General features: G+C 39.1%; 1 protein-coding gene across 2 annotated transcripts in view; it reads left to right on the forward strand.

Moving 5' to 3' along the window:
* Positions 1 to 18,520, forward strand: part of USP34 (ubiquitin specific peptidase 34) — a 170,106-nt gene that overhangs the window by 13,055 nt on the left and 138,531 nt on the right. For both annotated transcript variants that reach the window (XM_089528821.1, XM_089528822.1), the window contains exons 2-3: positions 11,128 to 11,215; positions 14,739 to 15,162. In XM_089528821.1, coding sequence (XP_089384947.1) covers positions 11,128 to 11,215; positions 14,739 to 15,162 — 512 coding nt within the window. The remainder of the gene's footprint in view (positions 1 to 11,127; positions 11,216 to 14,738; positions 15,163 to 18,520) is intronic.

The following is an 18,520-nucleotide window of genomic DNA, read 5'->3' on the forward strand; positions in this document are numbered from 1 at the left end:
TCTGGGAGCTGAAGTCCAAAATACCTAGAGGACCAGAGTTTGGGAATCACTGCTCTAGATGAAGAAGCAGAAGGTTTTCAGAGGTTTTGGCATAGGTGCTACAAGATTAGCATAGGCAGATTTCATGAATTATTGTAATACGTTGCATATGACTACCTTTGAAGAGTGTTTGGGCAACAGCATCAGGTATGTTTAGTGGGACCAGGTTTTTTGGACAATGTTAAATGTTGTTGCTTATACTAGCTGGACTGACGTGATCTAATTCAGGCCATGTTCAAAGTGCTGGTTATAATCTTTAAAGCCCAAATGGTCGTAATGTGACAGTGCCTTTTCTGTTGTAGCGCCAGCATTATGGAATTAGCAGCATTGAAAAATCCACTTGCTTCCTGCTCGGGGGTGGTATTTCATTGCTTTCTTCATTACAATAGGCCTATGGCATTGACTAATGTTTAATCATTTTCTACACATGAGATTTCTCTTGTTTATTTGCTTGGTTTTGAATATATTGTGCTTTTGTTTGGTCAATCAGTGTTAATTTTCCGTTTGTATTGGGAAAAGGATCCAGAGTCCCAATTGAATTTGAATTGAATAGCATTGAAGTTGCTGATATATGCTAGTTCTGTTGTTTCATGCAGAAGCTTCCCTTTCATGTGAATTGAGTTCCAGCCATAATGTTAAGCTATGATTTAGCCTTGGGTTGCCCATATCTTCTCATTCTCCAGTGTAGATGTGAGGAGAGTAAAAACTTTTTAAAAATGTACGCCATTAGCAGGTTTCATTTTTATCGATTTTATTGTTTGTATGTACAGTGCTGTGTAATCTACAGCGCTATATAAATAAAGTATAATAATAATAACCTCAGTTTAGTTTTGTGTTTGAATCCAGAAAAAAATGGTTAGTGTTAACTGCAGTTTAAGGAAACAAACTAGATTCAAACTCTGTTTTCCAAATTTGTCTTGTTTCCCAAAATTAGGGATGCCAGGGTAGGGGGGCTTTATTGGGCCTGGGGGGGACACCTTTTAATTTTTTAAAACTATTTATTTATTTATGCTAGAAATAAGCCTTCTCTTTACAGTGTAAGAATAGGAAAATGCAACTCAGGGTGGATTTTAAAAAAGAATTGCCCCAAATGCCCTCTAGGAATGTGGGAGCAATTTTGCTATGTTTTCAGGATCAGTTGACCACCTTTCTAGCAGGAAGGAAAGCAGCTAACGGCCCTCCAAGGATGTCAATGTGACCCTCCTTTCCCTGAATAGTTTTCCCTGGGGACTGTTATGTGATGTTGCAGTTCTGGTCAGTGAAGTAATAATAGCTGTATTCCAAAATCTGAAACACTTCTAGTCTCAAGCATTTGGAATAAGGGATGCTCAAGGTGTATTACCTTTACTCGACAACTATATGCACATGGGTGTAGGGAGAAATAAATTTATGAACTTTGAAATGTAGAGTGAGTATTTGTGTCAAGAATTCATGTAAAATCAAATTTATCTAACTTGCTTCTATATATGATAGTTTATTTCTGTTGCTTGAGTAAGACTCCTCCTAATGACAAGACTTGGGTGGGGTAGGGTTTGATGTATCACCAATGGCACAGATTGTACAGTGGAACAAACTGGCAGTCTGTGAGGAAGTACGCTGCTGTTGATCCCAATATGTTTTTCTACAACTGTTGAGAAGCAGAAGAAAACTATTAGGTCTATAGAGCAGAATATTTGGCCCCCCAGGTGTCATTGGACTAGGGTTGCCATAATTCTCTACTATAAACCGGGACAAAATGTAGGACAAAATTTAGACCAAAATTTAGGACAATTGTAGTATAAAATTTAGCCCAAAATGTAGGACATTTAAGAAAAATGAAGGACCTTAAATGTCCTACATTTTGGGCTAAATTTTATACTACAATTGTCCTAAATTTTGGTCTGAATTTTGTCCTACATTTTGTCCCGGTTTATAGTAGAGAATTATGGCAACCCTACGTTGGACCCCTGATTAATAGCTATAATTATTGAAGGCAAGAGTAATTGAAGTCCCAACAACCTTTGGAGGGCCATATGTCTTTTGCCTTGGAGCCATCTTTTAAGACCAACTAGGCTGCTCTTCTTCTTTCAAATGTACATGCCATGCCATGTACAAATCTTATGAATGCATGTTTTTCCTTCAGTCCTGTATAAGAAAATGACCCAGAATTTCCCCTAGTGACTGCTTGTTTTAATTCTATGCAGAAAAACAAGTATGCAGTGTAAATCTAGGTTTCTTTCACTTCACTCTTTAGAATGTGTGGTGTTAGCAGCAGCATGAAGTGGCAAAAGACATGTTGTGAGGCAGAGGAAATAGTAGGGCTCCTTTAGCAGTCATGCCATCTCTGTCGTTCATACTCTTTTTCTGTCTCTGCCTGTTCAGTCTCATTAACAGATCTAGTTTTGACTACTTTTTTCCCCTTTTGAAAAATGACTTTGTCTTATAAAATTCTATACCACTTCCAGTCCTGTTCTTTATATGGTGATAAGTGAATACCTAGTGCTACATACATAACAGCTTCTAGGTTCATTTCCTTAAGGTACACAAAAGCATGTTATGTGTGTGACTTTCAGTGGAGCCTGTAGTTTTCTTGTCTGTTTAGTTGTTCTGCATTTATTGCTTGGTTAGGTGTATAACACTGTTGTAGTCTAGATTTTGATTACTTTAGGGAATGTGTGTGCCACCATTTAGTTGAAAAACAAAAGATTCCAGGTTAAATTTTACATTATTTCCCCATGAATTTTACATTAATTAAAATACTTACAAGCATAAAAAGAAACAGCATATTATATTAGGTTGAACTGTGCTTGTTTGATGTTCTGATGTAAATAGTAATTGCTTGCTGGCAGGGGTCTTGCCAGAAGGTACAGTAGGTATACAAATAGATCAGGGATGAGCACAACACAAGATTCATGCTTCCTGGCAGCTTTTGAGGCCTCCATATGTTGCTTTGCTGCCACTGAAATCATGCCACCAAAAGATGTTTAATGCTTAGGGAGCAGTTTGCATGACCTACTGGGCTCTTTCTCTCATTTCCTCCTCCTCAGACCTACTGACATCGTAGTTCAGTATTCCTGAGTTGATTTACCTAAACATCTTGAAGGCACCAGATCATGTTTGGTCTTGGAAGCTAAGCAGGTTTAGCCCTTGTTAGCATTTGGATGGGAGACTGTCAACAAAAACTGGGTGCTGTAGGAAGGAATTGGCAAAACCTCCTTTGACTGTTCCTTGCCTCAGAAAACCCTGTGGAATCCATGGGGTTACCATAAATCTACAGGCAGCTTGAAGGCACAATATATCATGAATATAGGTAATATATCTTGGATGTCTTAAGAAACTACTCAGGGCTCAGAATGCTGCAGTTAAAAATTAATGCTGAATGTTAGGTGTGGGAAATCAGTTGCTGTCATTGATATTAATACCTAATTTTTAAAAAATTGTTCAGTTGCATTACGTTGTTACTTATTTCATATATTTTCAAAACAAATTGTGGGATTTAGAGAATGCTATAGAGATTGCTACTATCAACTTCTAGGGGCACGTTTTGTGATTAATTCTGTCAAAAATATTATTTTTGTCATTTTAAAGTTGCATTCGCAGATTAGCAATATTTTTACAGAAGGACTAGAAATCCTATAAGAAAATTGATTGTTCACTGGGAACGGTTAGAATCCAACATGTCTGGAAATTGGCAAGTTGAGAAAGGCTGCCATAAAGAATGGGGTCTCATCTTATACCCTGTTCAGTTATGTTTTGTCACTGATCTTCATTTCTCTTCTCCACCTGCATCCACTCCAGCAAACATTTTTTACATGCTTGTTTGTTAAAGGTTAATTAGGATTGATGTTAAAGATTAATGTGGAATGATGTGTTTATTTCATTTAGAAGACACTGGTTGCATCAAGTGCAACAATAAGAAGCTACATATAAAGGAGCCCTGATGGTGCAGTGGTTAAATGCCTCTACTGCAGCCACTCACTCAAAATCATAAGGTTGCAAGTTTAATACCAGCAAAAGGGCTCAACCTTGACTCAGGCTTGCATCCTTCTGAGGTCACTAAAATGAGTACCCAGATTGTTGGGAGCAATTAGCTTACAATTGTAAACCGCTTAGACACTGTTAGTTCAGTATGGAGTGGTATATAAATGAAGCTTTTTTAAAGGACTTTCAGTGAATCATGAGTGGAGAGGTCTTGTATCATAAACATTTTGAATATCTCTGAGCATAAGTGAATTACATCTACTCTGTATCCCCACAGAGGTTGATCTGCAAAGATCAGTGGTAGAGCACATGCTTTGCATGGAGGAGCCAGGGAAGGATCTCAGATTGTAGCATCTCCAGCTGTTAAGAACATGTACAGTATCTTACAAGACCGCTGTTCTTTGCAGTCCTTTTGTCTTAATATCTGTTTCTTTTCATTCTTCTAACATTGCCCTGTAAGGCTAATGAAATACAGTTTTGTTGTCTCTTTTTCACATGACACATGTTAATTGTTTGCAGCAGAGGTTTAAAAAGGAATCAGGATTCCAGGGACTGGTGAATACATGAGAGTTAAAAGCTGTCTGAAGCATCTAAACAGACATGTTTTTTAAAAGAAAGATAGAAGGGAAAAGTTATATTTAGCTTGCTGTATCGTTTGATACTAAGCTAATATCCCAGCCTCGTACCAGATCTCTCGAAGCAGTGATAGAGAGAAAAATAGAGTGGGCCCTCCACATTTGCTGGAGTTTGAGGCCTAGGACCCATGAAAATAGAAAACTGCAAATAAAAAAACACTGACTTTTTTACCTGACAGAACATGTCTCTGGGAATCTCTAGATTCTCCAGTGCAACACTGTGGTGAACTTCCACCAGAAGTTAACCATAGAATCACACTGGAGGACCTACAGATGCCTAGAGAAGTGTTCTCTCTAGGAAACTCTAGATCCTCCAGCATGATTGTGGTCAGCTTCCAGTGGACATTGACTGTAGAGTTGCACTGGAGGACCTAAAGATTACTAGAGTGAATATATTGAAGCTCCAAATAATCAATCTGCAAAAAGCAAAGCCACAAATTTAGAAGGCTCACTGTAGAAGGAGAATCCAAGAGAGGATAATGGGGTGGGGTTAAGGAAAACCTATTAACTTAATCACCCTATATACTCAACAGTAAGTCGGCTTCATGTATAAGTTGAGGGTAGGTTTGGGGGCCAAAATTATGGATTTTGGTATGGTCCGTGCACAAGTCCAGGGTAAAACTTAGGGGCATGTAACAAAGGATGTAAAGGGTGAAGCAAAGGAAAATTATGCCAAAAAATTTCCGTACATAATTCTGGCAAGTATAACTATTTGTGTTCACCCTCAAAACTGGATGGATGAGGAGGGAACTATGGTAAATAACGGCTGTGTGATGTGTGGAGGGAGGAGACTGGTCACAGGCAGGGCTAAGAAATGTAAAAAAGAACGAAAAAGCAAAGAAAATGGAAGCTGCATTAGCACTGATCATAGCCTTTTACTGTTATAATATTATAATAGTTCCTGATTTTAACCCAGAATAGCTGACAAACACACAAATGTCTTATTCAGATCCTACAAGGCCCAATTCCTCTTGGTGATCCTTTCAAGGGAAGCTCCAAAGACCTGCCACTACCATCATTTTCCCACCCAAGCATTGAAAAAGGCCAGAAATGGCACTGCAGCAGAGAGAATAGAAGGAATTGGTGCTTCTTTTAGCTGCAAGACTAAGGTCTTTTGTTTTGCCACTCTATTCAGAGAAGGGGAGGGTTCCTTTTTTGATAAGAGTTAAAATACAGTACTTACATTGATCTGTGGAGGAGTCGACCCAGGTTTTTTGGGTCAATTTTTTGGCTAAAATGTCTAGTCTTATATATGTGTATGTAGAGTATCCAAGTGCTTAGAACTGTGTGAGTGATAAATATGCTAAAAGACTAAAAATGAGTTTGTTGCAGGTTTCCTGAAACACTAATTTAAAATAGAAGCAAGAAAACTCCCCATAAAATTAGAGAAGTTGAAGTGAAGATGATCACAATGTTCCCAGATACCTCAAAATACTCCAACTACTTCCATTTATGTTGATAAAGGGAAAGAGAAAATGTCAGCCCTGAAGGGCCTAACATTTGGGAAAGGCCCTAGCTGCCTGTCGTTTTCCTTGCCAGTTAGATAAATTACCTTCCATTTCATCACTGCATTCTGTGCAGGAGTTCACCATTTCTCTTCCCCTTTCATTCCCTTCTTCTTCCACTACTTTTCTGTGAATTGTTTTGCTTCAAACCCCACAAAAACCTATGTTTTGCCTCACTTCTCCATCTTTTCTCATTTTTAATTAGGCCTAAAGAAAGCCATAAGATCAGATGTTTCCCTTATTTATACCCTGTTCCCCCCCTGCCCTGCCCCTTCATAATCAGGAGTCAGGGCATCTTACAAATAAAACCAGAGACAATGTAGATTTTGTTCAGTGTTTCAGTGAGTCAAAAGATTCATTTTGTTGGAATAACAAAAGCCTTTCCCAGCTGAAGGAAAGATATAGAAAGGAGGAGCAGTTGTAGCCTTCCTAGAAGAGAGTTCCAGAGCATACAAGCAGCTCCTTGCATTCCCAGTAGATATGCCTGTCAGGGTGGTGGGACTGAGAGAAAGCCTTGGGTGTTCTGGAACTGAGTATAGGGCATTGTAGGTCACAGTCAACACTTTTACTTATGCCTGGGAGTTTGGTGGAGCTGTTTTAATAAAGGAATTGTGTTCTGCTGTAAAAAGCTCAAGTTAACTATGTTGTTCATTTTTATTCCACCTTTCCTCCAACTGGGACTCCAGGTGGCTTGCAAAAATTAAAACAACTATAGATAAAATGTTGTACAAAGACTTAAATTAAAAATACAAAAATATAAATATAGTTAAAATATTATTTAATCTGCTAATCTTTGGATCAGGTGGAATTTGTGAACACTCTACAAAGGGAGTTCCATGCGTCATATGTTAAAGTAATCCAAATGGGATATAATTAAGGCATAGGTTAGTGTGGCCAAATTTGGTAATGTGGCCAGGAATGAATGTACATTTGTTTTAACTGTGCAGATATATTTCTGGCTGATGCAGAAACCTGGGCTTCCAGTTCATGGCTGAATTCAGGTGTATTCCCAAACTATGAACCTGTGCCTTCAGGGGGAGCTGATAACCCCACCAGCACATACTGAGACCTTGTTACACAATCTGCCTTTCTGTTGACTAGGAATTCTTCTATCTTTTCTGGATTAAATTTAAATTTATAAATTCATCTAGTCTTTTGCTGATGCCAAACCCAATCAGCTTCCTTGGATTTTGATGACAAGGAAAAGCTGGGTTCGATGTCACTGGAGTACTGGAGGCACTGAATTTCAGACCTTTAGATAGCCTCTTCCCGTGACTTTGTGCATTTGTTAAATAGTATTTGGGACAAAGCAGAATTGTCAGGAAGTAAACAAGTTAGTGAACCAAAAGCTGAACAAGAATTCCCCGACAATGCCATTTTTTAGCTTTTCCCTCCAAGAAGGAAAGGAACCACTATAAAACAGTGCCTCCAAGTCCCATGCTAGCAAGATGGCCCTGATGGACACTGTGGACAATGGGTTTGAAAGTTATTCACAGGCCCAGTAGAACCAATAGGGACACATCCCCCCTGTTTAGTTCCAGTGAAGATCATTCACCAAGGGGACATCAGCCATTAGCAGTCTTGCCTTGAATTTACAACTAGTAGAAACACAAGAAGCTATCTTATCCAAGACTCACTCAGATTGTCCACTTATTTCAATAATGAGAAGCATACAGACGGTTGTTGGACTACAGCTCCCTACAGACCTAACTAGTACAGCCAATGGTAAGCAATGCTGGGAGTTGCTGTCCAAAAACATCTGGAGGGGGCTGATCCATTCCCATTCCACTCTACCTCAGTATTGTTAAGGTTAACTGGCAGCAGCTTTCTAGAGTTTCAGTTAGGAGATTTAACTATATGTACCCAGGAACCTTCTTCAGGCAGAGCAGATGCATTAAACTGTCTTCCTTCCTTGGTAAGGAAGACATTTTTTAAAATAGCGTGACATCACAATTAGATTTTTAAAAAGATACTAGATTTTTTTAAATAGCCTGAAGTAGAGACTTAACTGGAATTGGAGTTTTCTGATCTTTCTCCCATTCATGCTCTTGTGCACATAGGTACACAGTATTCATTGCAAGGTTGAAGGCTTGCTGACATAGAGAGTTTCCACTTGTTCTCTCCATTTTCAGCTTGCCTCCATAACAATAGCCCACCTGTCCCTATCCCACATGGGAGTGAAAGGTGAAGCAATAAAACATTCATAAAACATTCCCTAACACTAAGCTGCCAGGCTGGGGAAAGCAGTTTAATCTGTTGATACTTGAACTCTTGCAGAGAATAGTTATAAATGATTAAGCAATGTGGCCTGAGTCTCCTTTAGAATTTCCCCCCAACCTCCATTTTTCTATGTTCTTAATATACTTCAGCCAGTCATTATTTGACTCAAGTTGTTACTAGTTCTCCAGCAAAGTTATTCTCTTGAATAATAATAATAATAATAATAATAGGATTTATTTATATGCCGCCCAATCACAGGGAATCCAGGCAGCTTACAACAGAGGGGATAATACAAGACAATAACAATAAACATAAATTAAAAAAAACAAATGTAACATGGCAATGCGTTAAACAATAACAATAAAATAAAATAGCGATTAACAATAGCAGTAAATATCAAAAAACATAGCAATTATAGCAACAAAAATACATAGTAATTATAGCAACAATAAAATTAACAAAGCAAAATACATAACAGTTAATAGAGCAAAACAAGTATAAAGAAAATAGTCCCCATTCTCAGCCCCCCATCTCAATCTTAAAAAACAATATACAGTCAGCCCTTCTTATACATGGATTTTTTTATACACGGACGTTTTTTATAAACGTACACAGTTTGAAAATGTTCCAAAAAAGTATAAATTTATCTTGATTTTCCATTTTTTATAAGGGACACCATTTTGCTATGTCATTATATTCAATGGGACTTGAGCATACACAGATTTTGTTATACATGGGGGATCTTGGAGCCAAACCCCAGTGTATAACAAAGGTCCACTGTAAACTATACAGAGAGAGAGAGAGAGAAAAGGGGGGGGGGGTGGAGAGACAAGACTCCTCCTTAAGTCCAGGAGCTGAGGCACCTGGCCTCATCTTAAGACACAATATTATAATGTGCTTAAAAGGTAGTTGAGTTGTGTCTTTCTCTTTTTGCTTCATAACTGAAAGAATGAAAATGCCACAGTTCCTCAGACAGTTTGTTCTACTACCATACCTGTCTTGTTCTTTGCAGGTCTTTCTTTTTGGTTTTCAGTTGTTATTGCTGTTGCTTAATGATGGAGACGGTGGTCCAGTTATTCCTTGAATTCCTGATCATCCTGCCTTTATTACAGCGGGAAGAAATTGGAGCCTGTGTGTTCTGGATTGATTCCAAGGTTTCCTGGATGAAACAGAGTTCATATATTGATTTTATTTGGTTTTTAAAGAGAGCTGTGTTTGTTTTCCTTGTATTTGATAGAAATACCAATGCTTATGCTCGGACCTCTTTGGGGATCCAACCTACGGAGATAGTAACTGCTCCTCAGTGGTGGTCACAGTATTACCTTTCCAGGTAGACTTAAAGGGTTGGCTTGAGTGAGTCATTATGGATCACGTAAGGATTGGCTTTCTGACATCTTACAGTTTCTTTCTCATATGTGGATAGTTTGTTCCTTCCAAGATCTTGTGTGTTGGTTTCCATAGGCACTTGCGCCTAACCTTATGCTTCCAGAATTTTATCTCCTTACCCAAGATTGTGCTAAGGGACTTTGTCAGGCTTGAGGTGGTATGATTTTCTGTTGTGGAAGACAAAGAGAGATCAGTCTGTGTCCTGTGCTTTTAAAAATTCTTTGCCATTGTGTCAGAATCCAGCCATACAGTATTTAGACACTGCTTAGACGGTATGAAGCGATATATAAATAAAGCTTGTTTGGTTTTACTGCTGCTTCATTATTTGCTCCTGTTTTATTCTGGTTAGGTTACTTAACCAGGATAAACTGAGATATTTTGGTAGTGCATATGATCCTCCCTTGGTACAAGATGGTAAACAATCCAGGAAGGTCCCGATCTGGGACTATAGGTGATGGTTTCCAAAACAGCCAGGACTAGTTTTCAGTTTTTGGGGGTTAAGTCTTGTTTCCAATACTGTCTTGTTTGGGGATTAATAATCATGGTTCCAGATTAAGATGCAACAGGAAGATCTGTTGAATTACAGCTTCCCACTTTGCTTACCTGTTTATACCAAAGGAGGAACAAAGCAGAAGAGCGTCTTTGAACCAGCACATTGGTCATGCCCCCTCTTTGCTTAGTGTGTATGTGTGTGCACCTTTAAGGCTTATTGATGTATGGCAGTCCCATGAATTTCATTGAGTTTTCTTAGGCAAATAATACTCAGAGGTGGTTTTGCCAGTTCCTTCCTCTGAAATAGCATCTACAGCACCTGGGATTTGTTGGCCGACCCCCCATTTGAGTACTAACCAGGACCAACCCTGCTTTGCTTCCAAGATCAGATGGGTCCTGGTGTCTTTAGGTTATTTAGGCTTAATAAGATAGGATAAATGGCTTATTGTGGTATGTGGGTGCTTCTTCCTCTGAGTTCTGACTTTATGCTGTTTACAGTTTTAAAGAGAAAGTGCTTGTTCAACAGTTTCCAGTGCTTCTCCAAGAGTTAATTTTCCATGGTTGACACAAACTAAACTGTACCCAAAATGGGGTATTGAGTACTGAGCTGTCCTGTACAGATAGATTCTTCATTAATAGTCTTCCTATGCTGTTGTTAATATTGCCAGTTGAGGGCCACGAATAACTAACTTGCTAAAAGAGTACAACAGAATGTATTTAAATGTTAACCTTAAATAACCCTGATTTTAAAGTTTGTAGCCACAATGTTTTCCTTTTGTCATGTTTCCTAATTGAACTATTTAAAAAAGATACTCAACTTATTTTACCTTAACTTAAAATGAAATTTAAGCTTCCATCATGGCATTGATGATTCACTTGTTTTTCTTTAGTCTCTGACATCGAAGGTGGTGATGGATTACAGCTCAGAAAAGAACATGCACTCAAGGTTTTTGCTTACATTAATTCTTGGACACAAAGGTAAATTCACTTTTTAAAAACAATCACAATATATTATGCAATTGTATGTGTAGGTGCACGCCTATGTATGAATATATGTCTGTGGTAAAATATGTAGTTGCAAGTATGGAAAAGATGAATTCTGTTTGGTTTCCAGTTGTTTGTTATTTAAGGCAATGTAACTGAAGAGTATATAATTTATAAATAAGTTAGGAAGCAGGAATGTATGACTATACTTTGTTTTAAAAAATAGAGAGAGAGAAAGAAAGAGAATGTATGTTGTTTTATACAAAAATGTGGGGATAGACCAAATGCACCTATGTATCATTATTGCATCTTATATTAACAGTTCATTATTTGGTCTTATCAATTTGGAAAGGAGCTTTTCCTGGAATTGTCAAAGGGGAAAAAAGCTTATCAAGGGCTGGTTACAGATCGGCACTTGGGACGTCCGCAGGACATCCCATTTTAAAAAAGGAGCGTCTCTTCTAGACGCCCCTGGTTCTAATACGGACTCTGTCCGTACAATATGGCGCCGGCCGTTCCACACGGCCGGCGCCATCTTTATGTATCGGACGCTGTGCGTCTGAACGTGTCGCGGTGCTAATGACGTCGCGAGTGCGCCAGCGGCGCCTTGCAACGTCATTAGGGCGCAGCAGAAAGAAGCTCCATTTTGGAGCTTCTTTTTTGCTCCGCAAGGGAGCCGCGCGGTGTGGCTGCGACGGCTCCCTTACAGAGCAAACGGCGGCGGCAGCAGACCGCCTCAAAGCGGCGGTCTATAACCCGCCATAGTTACAAAGGTTTCATTTTTGAATACTAAAACCTTTTTATTTGCATTGACTGTGTGCAATGTACAGTTTTTGACTGGACAAGTGATATTCCAGTGGAAAAGAGTACTCGTGCTTTGGTAAAAGTCATGTAGTTATCTTCAGCTCATAATGTTTCTGAAAAAAGGCTATGATTGGTGGGGAAATGGTTGCTGCCTAACTAGTGACCTCTGGGTTTATGGAACACTCCACTTACCTTGAAGAAGCAGATACTTTTATTCACTAATGTCTAATAAATTTCCTGTAAGGTGGAATTTTCTTTGCCTGTTGATCAGGACTTACTTTGCGAATAAACTCAGTTATGTTGGTCAGGTTAGCTCTTTTCAGTTTTATTTATTGCAGTTTTCTGAGTAGTGTGCGCTATATGGAAAAAAAATGTAATACAAGCAGTGAAAAAACTGTGAAAAAACAAGACATGGAGCAAGGAATAAAAGTACTATAGTGCATGATATTGATGTCAAAGCAGCAGCAGTATAGAAAAGTGCTAAGATTTAAAACAGATGCCAGTAACTGACGGGCACAGGGCCAGTTTTCTGCATATGGTATTGTTGAGTCCCATTTTTTTAAAAAAATGTTTTTGAAAAAGTTTTGAAAAATGAATAAATTTTGTATAAATGTTAAACACTGCAAAGGTTCTTCTGAGAACTTTTAAGAAGGTTTGACTGGTGACTTCCAGAAGAGACAATTCACCCTTTTTGGGGGGATCAGAAAAAGGAATTCTGTGGAGGTATGATGGAATTGAGAGCTTCAAAAGCAGCTTTATGGGGCCTTACTTTGCTCTGAGGCTTCACCTATCCCGCCCTGATCTAAAGACACTAAAAATAATTCTTTAAATACTTAGAACAGTGATAGGGGATATATGGCCCCAAACCCTTTCTTGCAGCTCCCAAAGCCCATTTGCCCCATAATTTTGTATGGTGAAGAACACACTCAAAAGTTTAGTTGCTGCTCCTGGGTACCTCCTAGAGTGGCAGATTTACTTAAACTACAGTTTAATACCTCCCCCTGCCACCCTCGAAAAACTGTATCTGCTCAATGTATAAGTCTAGAAATTTTAGTCAAAAGTTGACCCAAAAAACATGAGTAAATGTATCCATGGGTCAGTGCAAGCACTGTACTGTACTTCAATTCTTATTAAAAAAGGAACTATCCTCTAGTGAAAGGCAAGAATATAATCTTTCCTGGAATCACTGATTCCCCCTCTACTCTCTCATTCATCCACCCGTTGGTGTGAGCAAAAACAGCTATGCTTGCTGGAATTTTGTAAATTCTTTGACACCATTTTCCTTTGCTTCATCCTTTAGAATCTTTATTGTATGCCCCTAGGCTTTACCCTCAACTTACTCATGGGTCATATCAAAATCCCTAATTTTGGCTCCAAAACCTGCCCTTAACTTATAACTGAGGTCGACTTATGGTTGTGTATATATGGTATCTCAACAGACCTGGACTTCACAGCTGGAAGAGTCTTCTGGTTTTTGATTTTTGACTGAAAATAGAGTAGTATATAGCCCGTTGCAGGTACATGAAGATGAAAATTGTCCCCTCCTGCAGTTCCCTGCCCTGGCTTCAAAGAAGGGTTTCATCTGGTGATGCTAAAAACATTATAACACAGGAATCAGATAAGCATCTCTGGGGAAGGCATGCTCTGCTAAGCATTCCTGTAGTTGAAGAGCAGGCCTATTTTTTCAATTTATTTTGAGTATCTTTGAAGAATTGAGTTATTTTCTGAAATTAATCACCAATAACAGTAAAGATCGGGCAGTCACTTCACTTTCAGTGCATTTTTTTTAAAAAAAAAATGCTGCCATTCAGTTACCTATTGCATACATTTTTAAATACCAAAATCTATCTGTATGATTTTTTTAAAAAATAAATGAATACAGTTTATCTACACAACATGCACAAAAGTGGTTGCTACTGGTAACCAAGAATGTAATGTGAGTGCCAGCCTTTTGGATATCCAGTGTAAAGTGATTTCCTTGCTCACCAAGATCTCTTGACATCACAGAGAACTTCTATGTCAGGGGTGACAGATGAGCTCCACCCTCTGAGGACCTCTGACATAAATTGAGTATTCAGAGGACCTGTGGGATTAGTCTCTTGCTTCTTACCAACAATGATAGAAAATCTGAAGCACAGTGGATGCCTTGCTGTTTCTAGCCTCCCACACAGTGCTGTATGTAGTAGCTGTTGTTTTGCACTTGGCAGTGGGGAACATTGTAAACAGCAAGGCCAGCTCATCCATGGTTTTGTAAAGTGAAGGGTTGTATCCAGTAATGTCAATTCATCAATAGAATCGTGTTGTCTCTAGGAATCTCTACATTCTCTGGTGCACCTCTGTAGTCAGCATCTGCTGGAGGTTGACAATAGAACTGTGCTGAAGGACCTATAAATGACTAGAGAAGTGTTCTCCATAGGAATCTTTAGGTCCTCCAGCATAATTTCTGGTGGAAGTTGGCTACGGAGTTGTGCTGGAGGACCTTGAGATTTCTAGCAAGAAGATATTAATGAAATCCACAAAACTCAAAAGGAGGGCTGGCTCTATATATGCCTTCAGATAAGGTTATGTCTGCAAGGCTGGAGTATGATGATAGATTATTGAATCATAAAATTAGCAACTACAGATTATGTATGTGAAGTAATCTAGCTGCTACTATATGAATTACTTTATGATTCCATATCTTGGTTTTTAATTTTAAACTTTTTTTAAACAGGCAGTGTCTGTGCTGTTTCAAGGAGTATAAGCATTTGGAGATCTTCAACCAAGTTGTTTGTGCGCTTATAAATTTAGTGATTGCCCAAGTTCAAGCTCTACGGGACCAGCTGTGTAAACATTGCACTATTAACTTAGACTCGGCATGGCAAGATGAGAGTAATCCATCTGATGAGCCACTGAATGTAGAAAGAGAATCTCATGGAGAGGAAGAAAATGGTGAAAGACACAAATCCATAGAGAAAAAGTTAGACTCTGGGCGAACTTGTATCCTGACAGAAGAAGAATCAACAAAGGGCACTGATGCCTTTAACATATGGAGTACTGAGGAGAAGGAAAAACTTTTGCTTTGTGTAGCGAAAATCTTTCAGATCCAGTTTCCTCTGTATACTGCTTACAAGCATAACACACATCCTACAATAGAGGTACTTGCGATGCTAATCAGTAAAGAATGTATTTCTTGTTGTGTTTTTAGAAATGAGAGTAAAAAAAAATCTATTTTGAATCCTGAATTAATCCTGGCAATAAATATCCATGTTCTGTTCAATAACCTTCATTTGAACTTATTTCTATGTGTGGGATTTTGTTTCCTGTTGTTTACTTTAACTAGAGATGCACAACAAAGTCCAAAATGGAGATCTGGGCTGGAATCTTCTTGGCTCCTTATGCTTGCATAACCCCCAGTTGTGCCAGTGTAAGTACTTTGGCGGAGTTGTACAGCGAAGTAACTATTACCTCCTTGTGCAGCACCCTTTCCCAAGTTGTGCAACAGGAACTGGAGCTTCATCCAGTTGCCATTGTGTGACTGGGGAAAGGAAGGAGCCTCTGTCTTCCTGGATCTCTAGTAAGTAAGTAAGTTAGAAATCCACAAGGGTGAAGGCTGCTCATTTTCCTAATTCTGGAATAGTAGCCAAATGATGGCTAGGTACTGCCGTGGCCCTAGTTGCTGCAAGGGTGTGCCTGGGCATCCTTACCTGCAGTGATCCAGCTAGCAGAGGGAGCAGCTGGGACTCCTCATTGTAAACTACCATAGCTTTATACTCCTCCAGAAGTCAGGTAGGATCTAGCCCAAAACATGAGCAAAAGGGCTAAGTTACATATTCTTAGTTAATGCCACTTGATTTTGTAAACTTGGCTAATACAACATAGAATCATGTCTAGATTTAGCTAGAGAATGTCAGTTTAGCTGGAGCAAGATTCTGATGGTAGATTACAAGCGAGAAAGTAATCATTAAATGGGTGAAATTGCTCAGAATGGATCATCAGAAACATACCAATGGTTTTAATCTTTAATCTCTTGCTACATCCAAACAATCATCAATTTCATAAAATTAACCCTGCATTTAAGTAGTAACATGTAATCCAAGTTTAGTCCTTGGGTTCATGTTATCACAGTGATCAAAGTCCTTCCTATTTGTATTTGTTTGATTTCTGTCCTACCTTTCTCCTAGCATGGGAGTCAAGGCAGCTGTTGTAAACTTCCTTTTGGTGAACTTCACTTTTCTAGACTTTTATCACAGATATGCTGGCCACCATGCAAAAATCTTTTTTTCTGGCAAGTATCCTCAGGTTGATGGCAGCCTCTCTTCAGTGGCCTCAGCTTACAGCATGAGTTCTACTTCATGACGTAGGTGGGAAACATGCCAACGGGGGGGCAGTCCTTGTGGTGAAACTAACAAATAGGTTAATTCTGAGTTTATTTGTTGAAGTATGTTAAATTAGAGTATAAATCTCAATCTTTATTTTAGCGGTAAACCCAGGATAATAAAATTTGTATAAAAGTGATACAATTGGCTCTATTCCAGCTAAATATGAGTAAGTCCTAATTAGACTTCATTTAAGCTGTATTGAGTGTTATGAACCATGCTCAAGGAACTAAGATCCTGCCATACCTCCAGAACAGTTGACAGCTGGGAATTTTTTTTACTTCATTCAGCTTGGTAAAATTGTCAGCATCCTGAAACTGCACCAGACTTGTGCATCAGTTCCTGCACTACAGATCACTTTGATTAATTTGTGTGGGTCAAAAATTCAGTCAAATACTGTAGTCTGTTGATCCACCATAAATTTCTAATACTTATGTGCTTCAACTGCCCTATAACTTGTCTCTCATGTATGTGTTCACTGGCAGGTGCTAATTAGAGATTCATACACATAATCCTTGTCTGTGGTCCTGTCAAGGGTTTAAGTACTGACAAGGTGCAGTTTTTTTAGAACTTGGGAGGGAACAAGTATCTGAGGAGAAGGCAGACATGCAAAAGTGTGATAATGCAGAGAGATTGTCTAGTGCAGACAGAGGCAATTGTAGTTTTGGGGGAGCACATTGGTTCCTATGGGACCTTGAAAGGCCCTATTCCTCTTCTCTCTGCATAAGTGTCGAGTGTCACGGCGGGATTGCATGGCACTGTTTGCTGAGGTGGGTACTTCTGTCTTAGTCAGACTAAAACTATTTTCTGATGTGACTGTTAGACTTCTTGTATCTTGATGCCTTGTTGTTTTATTGAAGAATACATCCTGTCTTTTTCAGCATGGTTTACAGCCTGATGTGGCAGATTAGCTATAGTTTGGACATCACCCTAAACTACTGGAGCAAGCTGTGAACAGTCTAGTCTTGGTCAGGGTTATCATGCTCCTCTTATCCTACTCCCATGTGGGTTTGAGAAAGAGTCCAGAAGGTTGTGCTTTTGATTAACCATGGTTTGCTGTGCCATACAAATATGAGACTGTGGTTATTCTTTACCAAGGTTATTTTAAACAACATTACAAAACATGATATGATCATAAAAACGTTGTAGAGATTATCAGATTTGTAATGACTAGTTATGACAGGAAAAAGCTCTGCAGTTCTTGAAGCCACATAGGAGGAGGAAAGGGAAGGGTTTCCATGATCCTTTGGGAGGCTAACATTATTTACATCTTGCTGAACCATATTTTATTAAAGGAGTGGGAATGTTGTGGTCTTCCTAATATTGTTGGAGTACAGATCTTAGCATTCCCCACCACTAACTGTGATGGCTACTGTTTCCACCCTGATTCACTGTGATGTCTGAGTGTAGCTATTGGCTGAAATCCCAGTGGCAGGAGCAGAAAATTGTGTAGCCACATCCTAAACAAATACTGCTTCAAAACAAACAGAGGGGAAAAACAGCTTGTAAGGTCCAGCTCTCCCTTTACTGCTGTACTCTCCTTTTACTAATGTACTCTTGATCAATGTATTTTTTAATAGATAAGGCCCACATGAGAGCCAGTGTGCTGTAGTAGTTTGAACGTTGGGCTACAAATCTGGAGAGCAGGGCTCGAATACCGGCTCTGCCGTGAAACCCACTGGGTGACCTTGGGCAAGTCACACTATCTCAGCCTCAGGATTGCCAACAGCAAGCCCCATCTGAAGAAACTTGCCAGGAAAACCCCATGATAGCTTAGGGTTGTCATAAGTCAGAAATGACTTGATGGCACACACTAACAAAGAACAAGAAAGGCTCATATAATAAGGCTTGGCAAGTGATCTGCCGCCAGAGCAACACAACTGCCTTTGTTGTCCTGGCACTGTAGTACTAGGATTAGGCTCTAGTTCCAGTGTGGGAAAAGGTGGATTTGTCCATTCAACCTGATAAATGGAACTCGCATGCAGAATATGTTGTTCATGTCTTGTTGAGCTGAGACATTGTGCTGCTTTGTCAGGCAAATTCAAAGATTATATCACTTTCCTTGATGCCCAAGTAAACAAAATGTTTGATGTGAGAAAATGATAAATGAAACAGTGGCCTTTTAATGTTTTCTGTA

This window comes from Sceloporus occidentalis, unplaced genomic scaffold, assembly GCF_023333645.1.
Source record: "Sceloporus occidentalis isolate IW3139 unplaced genomic scaffold, rSceOcc1.0.p SCAF_6, whole genome shotgun sequence".
Taxonomy (NCBI): Eukaryota; Metazoa; Chordata; class Lepidosauria; order Squamata; family Phrynosomatidae; genus Sceloporus; species Sceloporus occidentalis.